The sequence below is a fragment of the Abramis brama genome, assembly GCF_963993115.1.
Source record: "Abramis brama genome assembly, chromosome: 18".
Lineage (NCBI taxonomy): Eukaryota > Metazoa > Chordata > Actinopteri > Cypriniformes > Leuciscidae > Abramis > Abramis brama.
In genome coordinates, this window is record NC_139980.1 from 8,446,151 (window position 1) to 8,460,740 (window position 14,590).

General features: G+C 37.2%; 1 protein-coding gene across 1 annotated transcript in view; it reads right to left on the reverse strand.

Annotated features, from left to right (window-relative positions):
* The window catches only part of syne1a (spectrin repeat containing, nuclear envelope 1a), a 121,563-nt gene that overhangs the window by 91,333 nt on the left and 15,640 nt on the right, over positions 1–14,590 (reverse strand). The window contains exons 8-26 of the mRNA XM_084091051.1: positions 14,341–14,537; positions 13,000–13,109; positions 12,708–12,746; positions 11,505–11,612; positions 9,428–9,565; positions 9,061–9,225; positions 8,803–8,915; positions 8,472–8,640; positions 8,165–8,261; positions 6,283–6,479; positions 6,027–6,191; positions 4,680–4,829; positions 4,405–4,548; positions 3,862–4,011; positions 3,496–3,654; positions 2,677–2,841; positions 2,454–2,588; positions 912–1,070; positions 619–827 (exon numbers count right to left, since the gene is read on the reverse strand). Of these exons, the coding sequence (XP_083947177.1) occupies positions 619–827; positions 912–1,070; positions 2,454–2,588; positions 2,677–2,841; positions 3,496–3,654; positions 3,862–4,011; positions 4,405–4,548; positions 4,680–4,829; positions 6,027–6,191; positions 6,283–6,479; positions 8,165–8,261; positions 8,472–8,640; positions 8,803–8,915; positions 9,061–9,225; positions 9,428–9,565; positions 11,505–11,612; positions 12,708–12,746; positions 13,000–13,109; positions 14,341–14,537 (2,769 nt within the window). The remainder of the gene's footprint in view (positions 1–618; positions 828–911; positions 1,071–2,453; positions 2,589–2,676; positions 2,842–3,495; positions 3,655–3,861; positions 4,012–4,404; positions 4,549–4,679; positions 4,830–6,026; positions 6,192–6,282; positions 6,480–8,164; positions 8,262–8,471; positions 8,641–8,802; positions 8,916–9,060; positions 9,226–9,427; positions 9,566–11,504; positions 11,613–12,707; positions 12,747–12,999; positions 13,110–14,340; positions 14,538–14,590) is intronic.

Consider the following 14,590-nt stretch of genomic DNA (forward strand, 5'->3'; position numbering starts at 1 on the left):
TGAAAAAATAGGTCTGGAAAGGATGAGAGAATGGAAAAATACCCAGTATGCATAAGAAATGCAAGGTGTCAAAATACTGTATGAAACAGGACACCATTATGTAAGGTTTTGAGATGTTTGACCAATAGAGCTAATTGTGTCAAGGTCACCAGGCGTGACAGAGGGGAAGAGATAGATTTGAGAGTATCTATTGGAGACTTGATGATATGAAAAAAAGTATAAGACATGAACACTGGCCAATGTAACCTCGGATGTCCGGATGGCCAGCCGGCTTCTCCTTTATTGTTTGTACAATAAAGTTAATTCTTCTGACCTGGAACCTCGACTCTGAGAAACTTCTTTGAGACCTGAGCCAAGAAGGAACTATGAATTTGCCACAACATATGTTGATGTGCTGGGTCCCTACCAGGCTTCTTAACTACCGGTAGCTTAGCTTAACTCATTTTTCTTATTCAACTAGCCTTATCAGAAAGACTTGGCCGTTAAACAAGCCTCACCAGTTTTCAGAGTTCCCATACATTTTACATCATTCTAGGAGAAAATATGTTGAAAATCATAGCACTGACAGAATTTGTCCAGTAATGTGTCTCATTTTGTCACTCAGTATTTGCATCTCACCTGGCATGCCACTCTCTCCATTTATCCATGTGCTGTTGTAGTTTCAAGTGCGTTCGCTCTATTAAACCCCTGACCTCTGAAAGATGATCTCTGGTTTGCTCCAGTGTTTGATAGCCTTGGTCATTTTCTGGAAGATCCTGACAGAGATGCTCCATTGTCTTTAGTCGCTTCTCACATGCAGAAAGTGTGTTTTTATGTCTGAAAAAGGCCTATAAAGATACATAAATAGATTGAATAGATTATTCTCAGGTTATGAGAATTGCATGATCTTTTTTTTATCGGCTCTATCTCACCCTGTGTTCTTTGATCGTTCTTTCACTGCCGGCTGTGAGCAGGGCTTTGTCCTCCCTTTTCAGCTCTATCTTACACTCCTGTAATGTGGTAATCACCAAACGCCTCTCTGTTTCCACCCGGAGTCTGAGCAGATGGAATGGAGCCTCGGCTTGAATGTCCTGGGAGGAAGAAAATGCATCGAGATGAATCCTTTACACTGTAAAAAAATATTTTCATGATTTGTTGTCACAACTTTTCATCTTTTGTCAATTCAACTTAAACGTACAGTATGGCATTTTTCGCCGCTAGGGGTCGCTAACCTATTTACAATAACAAAGGCGTAGATTGATGATGCAACATTTGCTAAGAATTATGGATCTTGTCGTCAACGTCAAGCCGACCGATCTAATAATGTTTATGGATGACTCAATACATCGATGTTTTTATCATGACTGTGATATGAAGCAGTTCGGGATTGCTAAGAGACAGCTATCAGCTCCACACGCGACGTGAGTCCCGCGGATATAAAAGGAATATGGACATTTCATTCTACCGAACTTAACTACACGCAGAATTACTACTCACAGGTCAGTTTATTAGACAAATTAAACTTGTGAGGTAACGCAGCGCTGTTTCACTTGGTCTAACATTACACTAGCACACTAAACTGCATTTGAATGTGTTGAAATGTATGTGTTAGTTTGTCTGTATGAGACTAGCAGTAAACTAGATCAACATTAGAATAACATACAGATCATATTCTGACATTTTATCATTGTTGAACTATAAAACATTGATTAGTTTTATGTAAATGTGCTCACCTGTTTAATAAAGTACATGTAGGAGCGGTCGAAGTCTCGGACGTGGAGCTCTCGTTTATATACTGTCTATGGGAGCTCTCGGCATCTCGAAAACACCACGCTGATATTGATTCTCGTTTTAGTTCTCCTTTTTTTATCCAAAGTCTGCTTGCCATGGTCCATAATGTTTGAACGAAACAACAACAGCGTGCAAATAGACATTGCGAACTACAAAGTTGTCCGCGTCAGTCGCTTTGGTTACTATCAGACGGCTCTGGTTCATAGCTCTGGTTGCCATGGCAGCACGAGCGGAAACCAGGGACAACGCGGATATGACGGCATTGGCGGCGACAAAACGGAAATAAAGAAACGGGACGTTTCTCGAATTAAATTACAAATTTCTCCTGGTTTGAAAGTTGTTGGAAACAGTCGGGATAATCTAAGTACACAACTAAAAAATATATATAACATAGATATAGTGATTTTTGCTATTTTTAAAGCAAAAAAGTTACATATTGTGCCTTTAAATAATTAATGTCGTTTAGATAACACAATATTTTGAGTTTCTATTTATTAAACCAATCTTAAAATTTTAGTTAATTGTATTAACTTAAAAATTGTATTTCAATGAACTCAAAATTACGGCAACCAGGTGACTTACTTTTTTAAGTTAAACCAACAAATGTTTTTTTTTTTTACAGTGAAGCTTCCTGTTCCTGTTAACTTGTCTAAATTTTCACCATTTTTGATCTTCCAACTGACCTTCCATTGCTTGTGCAGTCTTCTGACCGTCTCTCGCAGACTCCGTTGCTCTTCCTCGGAGATGATATCAGTGAGGTCATCACAAGCCTTTAAATAAGCACTTAAAATGTGCTGGTCTAGTCGCCCAAAGAACTCCTGAGCAAATAATTACACACTTAATTAGAAGAACAGGACAAGATAAATATGTTTGAAGGGTTCGCCGATTAAGACATCAATGACGTACATTGTGTTTGCGGAACAGCTCATCTGGGTCTCCCCTTTCCTTTAAACAGGCCTGGCCCACACGCAGCGCCTTCTCCAGGTCAGCACGAGACTCCTCAAACCTCCGCATGAGGTTGCCATTAGTCTCTGCCACCTGCCTCCACTCCAAAGCCTCCTGCATCAAAGCCTGATCAGAGCAGAACACTGTCAGAACAGCTCTAGTTATATTGAATAGTAATTTTTTCAACTGTGGAACACAAGCAAGAGTTAGAGAAGAGATGCAGCAGGGGTGAACATTTTTTTGAAGACTAACTTCAATTTTGTATTGCTCCAGAAGAGTTTTTGGACAATTTTTATGGTGCTTTTATTTTGTAAAAGTCAGTGTTCATTGTGTTGGAAGGGGAATTTTTTTCCTTGGCAATCATATTGAGAAATACAAAAAACACTTTTTAAAAAATACAACAAAAATGTAAAAAGTGCAATTTGCAGGTGTCAAAGCCAGCATTATTATTCTGATAATTTCTTAATAATTTCTTGATAATTTTGGGGTCTTTAAGATTTTTTTCATATATTAGGCTCATTTTTACTTGATCAAAAATACAGTAAAACAGTAATATTGCTACAATTTTTTAAATTTTCAGCATCATTACTCCAGTCGTCTGGGTCACATGATCCTTCAGAAATCATTCTAATACGCTGATTTGGTGATCAAGCTTCTTTTCACTTTTCTTGTCACTTTTAAACAACTTGCTGAATAATTTCTTTAAAGAAAACTTTCTAACCCCACTGTTTGAATGCTAATGTATGAAAGTTTTATTTCAGAGCTGTAATGTAGTCCGACCTGTGCTGTGGTCTGAATCTCCGTCACTCTGTTCTGCAGAAGAGACATGTCAAAATTGTGTAGGGATTTTGCACAGCACAGCGCCCTCTGTAGAGACAGGTAACTGCGCTCCATCGCACAAACACAACGCTTACAGGTCTGCTGCTGTGTTTGTAGCTCCTGCAGAAAAATGTATAAAACATCAATTAACACATCGAACAATTATACTGTAGTTAAAACAGATACAGCCAGGTTTATTTTTCTTATTGAATTCTTGTGGGATTACAAAAGACAGCCACTTATTATTTGTCGCATCATTACTGTTTCTCCACACTGAGACCACACTTCATGGTCTGATAATTTTTTCTCCCAGTGGTCTGTACTGACCTGACACATTTCCTGGTTGTGTTGCTGGGTGATGATGTGTCCAGCGTGCTCCGCTGTCTGGTAGAAAGCTGAGATTTGTTTCTCTAGCTCTTCTAACAGAGGAAATAGAGCCTGGCACTCCCTCGAAATTAAAGGACACTTTTCTTTCAGCTGTAAGGATACAAACAAACAATTACATAATTTATTCCCAGACATATGTCATATGAAAACTATATGATATAACTTATATCACTCCAAACTTATCTGGTCTTATTTTTGTTTTGCGGAACACAGAAGCTGACATTTTATAATGTAAGTGAATGGTGACCAGAGGCTGTCAGGATCCAAAACTAGTAGCATAATGACGGGTAGCATAAAATGGTCCAAATGACTTGCATTCAAAGTCATCTGCAGCCATACAAATTATGTCATATTTCCTGATGCCTTTATCATATTTATAATGCTTTTATAATGCCTGTCGTTACTATTCCTTTTCATTATAAGGTTTTTCAGATAGAAAGTATATAATTAATAATAAAACAAGTTATCAAACATTGCACAAACCTGGTGGAGCTGTGCTTCAGTTGTTGTTATAGTAGAAAGTGCTTTAGCTCCACCAGCACGAACAGAGTCTTTGGCCAGAAGCTGTGCAGAGCGAGCAGCCACTTTATGTTGTGCTTCCACAGCAGGTAGCCTGTGCTTGATGTCCTGCAATATATGTGTATATTAAATCAGAAGGCTTAGGTGAAACTCTTGCATTTATCATTTCTGAGAGGCCAATCTCACATACAGAGAAAAATATTTGACAATATATACAGCGAATGTTGAAACCTTTTTACCTCAACATCCTGCATAAAGGCTTTGACATCCAACAATGACACTTGAAGCGGTGAGGTAAGTTTGGTAATGGAAGTGTCCAGAAACTCTTGTATGTCTGTGCTGACATCCTGTTGTGTTCTTACAGTATCAGTCTCAGGAAGACGAGAGTACTGTGAAAAGAGAAAAACAGACTTTATAATTAAAGAAATAGTTCGCTTAAAGGGTTAGTTCACCCAAAAATGTACAATTATCTCATAATTTACTCACCCTCAAGCCATCCTAGGTGTATATGACTTTCTTCTTTCAGCCAAACACAATCGGAGTTATATTAAAAAATATTCTGGCTTTTCCAAGCTTTATAATGGGAGTGAATAGTAACTGAGATTTTGAAGCCCAAAAAACTGCAATCACTAGCTTCCGGTAACGTCCGTGCGCGTTTACGAGAGAGTCGAGTTCCGGTGTTGTGCCTAATTTCGACCCCCTGCCAAATTATTACCCCCCTCGTTGAAGTGAGTACCTGATTGCCTAATCCTTACCCCTACCCTAATCCTAACCCCTCCCCCACAACTAATCCTAAACCTTCCAATTCGGCGGGGGTAGAAATTCGACACAACAAAGGTGTATGATGTAGGATGTAGGAGTAGCGGAAGCTTAGGTGAGAGTAGACGCCTCTCGCGGTTCAAACAAATAGGGCTGAGTTAAACAAACCTCTGATATTTCTCTTCAAAAATTCTTGTTTTAGACTTCTAATTCATGAACAGTGTTTTTTTTTTGTTGCTCTTTCCTCTGCGCTTCCATGTTCGTCAATACGTCATGCGTTGGGTCAGAGTTTACTCTTTGTTGGGAACTTGTCTTGTGTATGGAAGCCAGTGATTATAGTTTATTAAGTTATAAACATGAATATTTTTCTTACAAAAACATATCGCTTTGCTTCAGAAGGCCTTTATAAACCCCCTGAAGCCGTATGGATTATTTTTATGATGGATGGATGTGCTTTTTTTGGCTTTAAAATCTCAGTTACTATTCACTCCCATTATAAAGCTTGGAAGAGCCAGGATATTTTTTTATTTAACTTTGATTGTGTTTGGCTGAAAGAAGAAAGTCATATACACCTAGGATGGCTTGAGGGTGAGTAAATATGGGATCATTTTCATTTTCGGGTGAACTAACCCTTTAAAAATGAACCCCATATGACTGACTTTCTTCCATGAAACACAAAACTAGTTATTTCTAGAAGATCTGACATTATGCTAAACGTCTTTGGTGTTCCATTAGAGAAACAAAAGTATAAAGATTTAGTGACAGAATTGATATTTTTGACCAGCTTCTTTTCTTCAAGATGTGAGCGAGTGAGAAAGTTTGTTTACCTGTTTGACCTTCAGAAACAGCTCCCTCCATCTTCCATTGAGAAGCAGAAGCTGATGCTTTACATCACGTGTCACCGTTTCATCACAGGTCTCGATCAGAAAGTTGCCAGCATCGTTCATAGCAGCGTGTTGGTCCATCCAGTGCGGAAGGTTACGAAAAAACTCCTGGAAAAACAACAGAGGATAAGAATGTATCATAAACATAACCCTACTAGTTATTTTTAGAGACATGGCTACATGTATGTGGTTGTCTTACCCGTTTGGTGTTCTCAGGTTGTCTGAGAGCTCCCTGAGCGTCCTCCAGCCAGGCCTGCAATAAGGCCACGCAGCTGTTGTACCTCAACCAGTTACACTGCACCTCCTCCAACATGGACCTTACGCTTCGCACCTCCACCGACAGACTCCTCCACTGATCAGACACCTCTCGCAGCAAGAGCTTTACCCCTCCCTCAGCTGGAATGTCAAAACATGAACATACAAAAGCAGAGCAGATTCATGAACCTGCTAATAAATACATACTGATAAATCTAAAACTAACACTGATACTAGTATTAGTACACTAATACTAATACTAGTATTTACTAATAAATAAATACTAATACAGCCTTGATGTCAACAACAATCAATATCCTTACTTTTAAAAGTTGCTAAACCTATTTATATTTGCTATCTTAATTATTATTGTAACCATAAGATTTTTATAGTTAGTTGCATATGATTTGTGCATTTAGCATTGTTTTCCCCCTTCTATACATTTTTGTAGTATTATTAGTATTCTATTATAGTATTTATTAATATTTTGAATCTATTCAAAATATTATAAAATAATTATAATTATAAATTTATATTTATAATAATATAATATAATATTTTTATAATTTAAATTTAAATAGAATTATGAAAACAAAACAAAAAAATTAATATAGCTTCCAAAATTATTTGAAGCTAAACAGAATTATGAAAACAAAACAAAAAATAATAAAAATGACAAAACGTTGTAATTTTGTTTTGTTTTGTCATTTTCTTTCATTTTCTTTTCTTTCAGTTTTAGCAATTTTAGTACATGGGTTTACAAGTATTAAAATTACTAAACTGAAGTTTACAACCTAAGCTTGCTTTATTTCAGTCAAGTGCCAAGGCAACATTTCTAATTTTCATAAAATGTTTCATTTAATATTTTTATTTTATTTTATCTTCATTAATGAAATATATAATATAATATAATATAATATAATATAATATAATATAATATAATATAATATAATATAATATAATATCTACAACACTTTAAGAACATACCAATGACCCATTTTTTTAGTTACAACCTACCAGCTGAGTAGCGCTGCAATAAATCATCGTGATAAGATGTGATTGGCTTCTGGAAGACCTATTTTGTGATCTTCCAATCACACTTCAGATATATATCACAAGACTATGTTGAGGTTGCCTTAGGCACGGACAAAGCAACATGTTGGGAGTCTATCGCCCAGAGAAACCCAATTAGAATGCAGTATCTGCACTAATGGACTGGAATTCCCTTTTGAGTTCTGTGCCTGGGAAAACCTCATTTACCAGTAGCCCGAGGAGAGAGGAATGAACTTAGAAAGAGAAAGAAAAAACAAACGGAAAAGAGCAAGAATGAAACACAGAGAGGGAGAACGAGAGAGGGACAGAGACAGCAGGAAGATGCTACAGGCACAGGCTGATTGACTACTGAGTCCACAAGGATTAAACTCACTGAGGGTGAAACAAGGTGAGCTGCTATCATTCTGCCCTCTGGACACTGAGATGCTGAAATCTGAAGGATTTGCTTTAAAAAAAAATCTGCCTTTATTTGCCCAGCCATGATATGATTTGTATATTACAAATATTTTTTTGTGGTTCACTCAATGCCAAACAAAATTTATTTAGCACAGGATCAAAATATTTACCCTTACCCGTATCCTCTATATTAAAAAATAATAATAAATTTTTCTATATTTGATGATTCTCATTTAAAGTGATGAGAAAAAGAAATGCTTGCACAGTGAACCACCAGGATGAAAATCCCTGCTAGAAAGTTACTGTTGTTACCAAACAATCATTTAGCAGTCACATAGGCATATAAAACACAAAATTATTCGGAACTTGAAGCATACCTGAGCTGTCTGCTTTAATGTAGAGCTCAGCAGCTTGTATCAGAGCCTGGTGGCTGGTTTCATACTTCTCAAAGAACTGCTGTCCCTCCACAAATGACTAGAGATGCAGAGAATAAACAAAAGTAAAGATCAGATCATTTAATTGTGCAATCAGAGTAATAAGTATCTTTAACAGATCTTAAGCTATACTGCATTTGATGGAATGGCCTCAAAGATTACTATGTATGAAAACTTATTTGTATGGTTAGGCAATGAAGGAGCTGAAAAAATGCTAAATGGAAAGAATCCATCTAGTTTGAAAACTTACACCATAGCTTTGCAGCAGAAGCTCCATTGACTCCAGTCGGCCGTATTTAATGATCCAGGATTTCAGCTTGGACTCAGCTAGTGTCAAAAATGCCAGCATACCATATTTCGTTTCCCAGAATTCCAGTTTGCTCAAGTGAATGTGTGAGGAGGTAGATATGTAGTTTAATCTGAAAGCAGTTACATAAAAACAGGTTAATATTATATTATATTATATTATAATACAATTTATTATTAAAAGTTTTTTTTATAGCCAATGCAAATTGAATTTTAATTGCAATTATAAATTGATCTCTTCATTAATCTTCAAGGTTATCTGTCATGGTTTTTACCTCTCTGCCATGTCTTGCAGTTGTTCCATGGGAATCGGGACATTATTAACACATCTGTCTCTGTGGATTAACTGCAAGGTCTGCTTGTGTCTTTCAAGAAGCCTTAAGATCTCCTGCACAACCAAATGCAGAAAAATGTAAGATCCAGGACTCATGTTAATGGTTCTGCTAGTCTTGTTACTCATTAATAGATTCCCATTCTCCAATACCTCATACACATTCATACAGACAAAGACGGACTTTCTCATTCTGTTTTACCTGGTCGTGTAGTCGTTTTTTGTGAATGGCTTTTGCGGTCTCATCATGGGCTTGCTGAGGGACCAACTCCTCTCGTAGGATCTTCTCTGCTTGATGTAAATACATACCAACTTCACCCAGAGGATACGGCAAACCACTATCCAGCTGTAGATGCCAATCCAAAAGCTGCAGGCAGGAAAAATAACTATTTATTATATTAGATTAGATTAGATTAGATTAGATATGTCTTTTACTTTTATTAAGTAAAAAACCCCCAGCTAAATCTACTGTGAATGTCCTCAAATGGACTACAGTTTTGATTAGGGTTAGTCTATGTATTCTAATTGGTTTCCTATAAAAAATAATTAAAATCTATGGTGTATCTGACCCTTGCAGACAGCCTCTCCCAGGCCTGTTTGAGCAGAGCCTGATCTGCAGTCAGCTTGCCATCCTTCTGAGTGGACTGAACACATGTCTCCACTTGTCTTCTCTGCACCTCAAACTGTACACGACAACGCTTGAACGTCTGAGTGAAAGAAAGAGCGAGTGAATGAATGAATGAGAGAACTACAGGTAATTAAATTATTAAAATTCTGAATATTCAAATAATGCCCAATGTAATGCTAATAGGAGAGAGACAGCAAGATAACACAACCTGTCCAAAAATGACAAAGCAAGAGAAAGGGAGAAAGAGAAGCATGCCAAAAGCTGAAAAAGAATTTAAACAGCCAAATTGCACATGCATGTATTCATGCAATAATGGGCTCCAATTTTCCACTTTCTCTCTACCCATGCGGTCCCTGCTAGAGCTCTGACTCTTCTGAATATGGAACATATCCGTGGGCGCTACAGACGTCGCTTCACTGGTGTGTAGTGCCCATGATTATGAAAGCAACGAGAGCTCTCAGCTGTAATGTATATTAGCGTTGTCTGTATGCTTATGTGGGTATGTGTTTCAATGTTTTGAGCAACCAATGTTTTGTCTGGGATCTACTATATTTTTCACTTTTTTTATTTTTCTTACACAAAATAATGATTAGTATACACACAGTGGTGTCCAAAAGTCTACACTGAAAATCTGAAATTTAAAATATCAGCATACACTACCATTCAAAAGGTTTAGATTGGTAAGATTTTTGAAACAAGTCTCTTAATGCTCACCAAAGCTGCATTATTTGATCAAAAACACAACAGTTATATTGTGAAATATTATTACAATTTAAAATAACTGTTGTCTATTTTTTAAATATTTTAAACTGTAATTTATTTCTGTGATGGTAAAGCTGATTATTCAGCATCATTACTCCAGTCATCAGTGTCACATGATCCTTCAGAAATAATTCTAATATGCTGATTTGCTGCTCAAGAAACATTTCACATATTTATCAATGCTGGAAACAGCTGCACTGATTAATATTTTTGTGGAAACCATGATAATTTTTTAAGGATTCAATAGAAAGTTCAAAAGAACAGCATTTATTGGAAATATCTATTTTTTGTAACAATGTAAAGGTCTTTCTGTCGCTTTTGATCAATTTAATGCATCCTTATTGAAAGTATTCATGTCTTCCAAAAGAAAAAGTCTTACTAACCCCAAACATTTAAATGGTTGTATAAAGCATCAAAATTCGCATAAAATTGTAGAGTGAGTTCATGTACTTGTAGCTAAAGTGCTGCTGTCATTAAAACAAAGGGGCTAAATGCTATGTTTCATTTAATATGAGTCATTTGTGACCGTTTTAGTCACGGTCTGGATCTCTGTAAGAATTTCATGTTATTTAGTTTCCAACTGCTGATTTCATTATTTATAATGAAAACAGTTCTATCAAGTTGCAAAAATACAAAACAGAAGCATTTTCATTGGTAGTTGAGACTTTGGGACCCACTGTATATCAGTATTACTTCGACCAACAGCCACACTTGCTTTCTTGAACTTTGGTATCAACAGTGGGCATTTAAAAACCAATATCACTTAACTCTAACTAAGATTCCTAGACCTGGTTTCACAGACAGAGATTAGATTAAACCAGGATTAGGCCTTAGATCAATTAGGACATTTAAAGGGACACTCCACCCATTTGCACTAAGCTTTGCATTGTTAGAAACCCAGTCATACTATTGAATGGTCGTGCAACACTCTCTCATTTTCCCCTGAGACGGGAGAAATCCGTTATTTACCTCTTACACTTCCTCCCACGACTACATATATGACCCACTTTCAATAAAAAACAATGTTCCTATGGGTGGAATGCCCCTTTAAGTAGCTTTTATAAACGTGCCTTAGAAAGCACAGACATATTTTAAGATATGTGCAAGTTTCTTTCAGTTAAAACAGCTCAAACATACATTTTAGTGTGGGACTAGCTTAAGCCTTGTCTGTGAAACCGGGGGCTAAAGTTTTATTCAGGCATCCAATTATTATTTTATGTGGTCTACATGATGACTGAGTTAGACCCTGAGCTCACCTGGTACTTCACACCAAAACTTCCTCCGTCCCTCTGGGCTTGAGCACAGTCTCTGTCCAACTGATCTGCCCACGCTTTCAGCTCTCTCAGTGTCTTACGCTGCTCCCTCTGAGAGACAAAAAGAGTGCTGAGTTAGTGAGGATTGTAGAAACAAGACAAAAAGCAAACATTTGCGAAGATTTAAGGCCCTTGGGGAGGTCTACGCTCATCATTTCATTACCTAAAGTAATTTAATGCACTTTAAACCCCCGACTCAATACAATTTTGCTGTTCAAACATGCATCACTAATGCCACATTTATAAATCCAACGCAGACTTTGTGTTCCTGCTGCTTGCAGAGTTCTTCTCCTCCATTGTGTAGATCTGCCCCAAACCTCTCCACGGGGGAGCAAGAAATCAGCTCTGCGGGGGCGATACTAATCATTTTACACACATTTACCCTCCCTATTATGAATTAGGAACAAGAGCGAGAAAGTGAGAGCAGTGTTCAGCTAATTCTAATGAAATTAAGTCTATTCTTCCGGCGCTCATCTTACATTTTGGCATCTTCTACACGGCAATGCCTTTGGGTCATCAAAATGATTATATTATGACCTTGCCAACGTCTGCCGCATGATCTCCTCCCCACCTCCCTGAAACGAATACTGTCACAGGCATGCGTTGCCCTGGAATATTAAAACCTAAAATTGTCTTAGTTTAAATGTATAACAAAGAGGCAAAATGGTTCAAATTACAGTGACTCTCGCAGAACACTCGCAGACCATGGCATGGGGGAACTAATGGTTTCTACAAAAGAACCAGGTGGTGACAGGATTAATTCACTGCTTCAACTTGATCATGAACTATTATTATTCTTTAAAGACTGCTACTAATGCTAATCATCAGGCTATCAGTATCAATGCAAAGCAAAGCAAAAAAAAAAGAAAAAGCCAAAGGTCGTTATTGTCATGTTAATGTCACCAAAAAGTTCCAGTTGTAATGCAAATGTAATAGTGAAGGGAGTAAAATTATATGGGACATATTAAAGCCGTACAATGCCCTGGATTATTAAACCTGATCCACACAGTATCACGCCGCTCATGATGAAAAGGAAGGCAAAATACTACTGAAAGGATCTCAAACTACATGGCACAGCAGCAGCAGGTGGAAACAGTGGCGGAGCAGTCAAAGCAGGCATAATGTGTTTTATACGAGCAAACGTACCTCTAACATTTCCTCAATGGCTCGAGGAGCAAGATAAAACTTGAGACATAAAAGGAATGCATGTAAACAACAAGACATTAGTGGACAAAACAGAGGGTGGAGAATAAAGAGAGATATTTAGTGTAAGAAAATGGTGAGTAGAGAGATGTGACTCCACAAATAAGACAGATTGTTGATAGTGATTATTTAAAAAAACAGAGTAAAGAGCATAGGCATCAAACCATGAGACATATAGTGAATGGAGAGCTGGCTGAAGTTTGGTTGTTGGATGAGAAATATTATAGTGTCATACCTCTTCTTGCTGCCGGCCAATCTCTGTCTCTTGGCGGTCTGGGTGATGCTTCAGGAACTGTGCCACATATGTCATGATGGACTTCTCATCTGGCTTATCCACATCCACATCTAAATCACATTAAAGATTTATATTTACAGCCATTTTACAAGTTGCAGCAACTTCTGCAATGAAACCCTGTGTTCAGATGAAGCCCATAATATCTAACTCTATTCAAACGCTACCTTTCTTTGCAAAAAGAAGGTTGGCCAGCTTCTTTTGTTTACATTTTTACCCAATCATTGTGGTTCATTGCTCTGTGGCAAATTTGATTTAATTGATTTTTTTCAGTCACAGTCATTTACTTTTAGCTTTACCTCCTGTCTCCTGTTTTTGTGCATCCGTGCATTATCATTTAGCATAACACACCATAAAATTACCTACTAAAATTTCAAAGATCATATGCACAATGTGTTCTTTTGGGCATTTTGAAAATGATCTCCACCAGTAATTGCAACTTTTTTTATAATGCTAGTACACTGGTTTGTCAAGTCCAAAAAATTCTTTGTTTTAAATACATGCTAATTCTAAAAACTTTGTCTGTTTCCAGACACAGTATGAATCTTTGAATATCTAATTTATGGATTTTTGGTCTGTATATACCACTTTATATTTACATTTTCCATTCACTTTTCTATTTTAAAATGTAATTTATCCCTGGGACGCCAAATTTTGATCCTTCAAAAATCATTCTAATATGATGATTTGGTGCTTAAGAAAACAGTTGTGTGGCTTAATATTTTTGTGGAAACTGTGATTCAATCTTAACAACCTTATTCAAGGTGCAATATCTAAAAAACAGAGATATAAAGGCTTCACTGGTGGTTCTTACAAAAGATCCATGGTTGACAATGTCCCTTGACTCACCGTTTACTATTTGTTCAGTGAGCTTTACCATGTCTAATGGGCCACTAATCGTTCAAATGTCAAACTTCATTTGTCAGACTCATGGTAGGAAGCATGAGAAAGCTCAGATGGCGTCTAGGAGGTCTAAGACTTAACCCCTCCATTAAAAATTCATCAATCACATCCTCTGTGAGTGGCGTGCTGCTAATTAGAATTTAAGCATTTGGCGCTTAGAGCCTCGTGCAACACAACTTGAATGTACACAGTCCAAAAAAACACATTTTTATTATATACACATACCATCTTTTTTGCAGGATTTACATCAAAAACAGACTCTGCATCAAAAATCTAGTCATGAATTGGATTGGATCCTTCTCAAGCGACCAAAAGCTGCAAACTTCTATATGAATTATATATATTGTCTAAGATTTTAAAAAAGCATTTGATTGGTATCACCTTCAGGGTCAAGTATTCGTGGGATGCCCAGTTCTCTCTCAGCCAATGAGAAGGCCTCTTCAAGGTTATCCCTGTTAGGTCTCCTCCAAACATGTTCCATGTTAACCAGATGGGGTCGCAAAGCAAAGATAACAGCATGAAAAGCTACCCCTGTGCGCCAGCTGGGGCCAAAATCCTTCACATCGAGACCCAATCTCCTGTAAACACATGCGCAAGTATGTACATTATGTCGAAACCATGGAAGAATGCA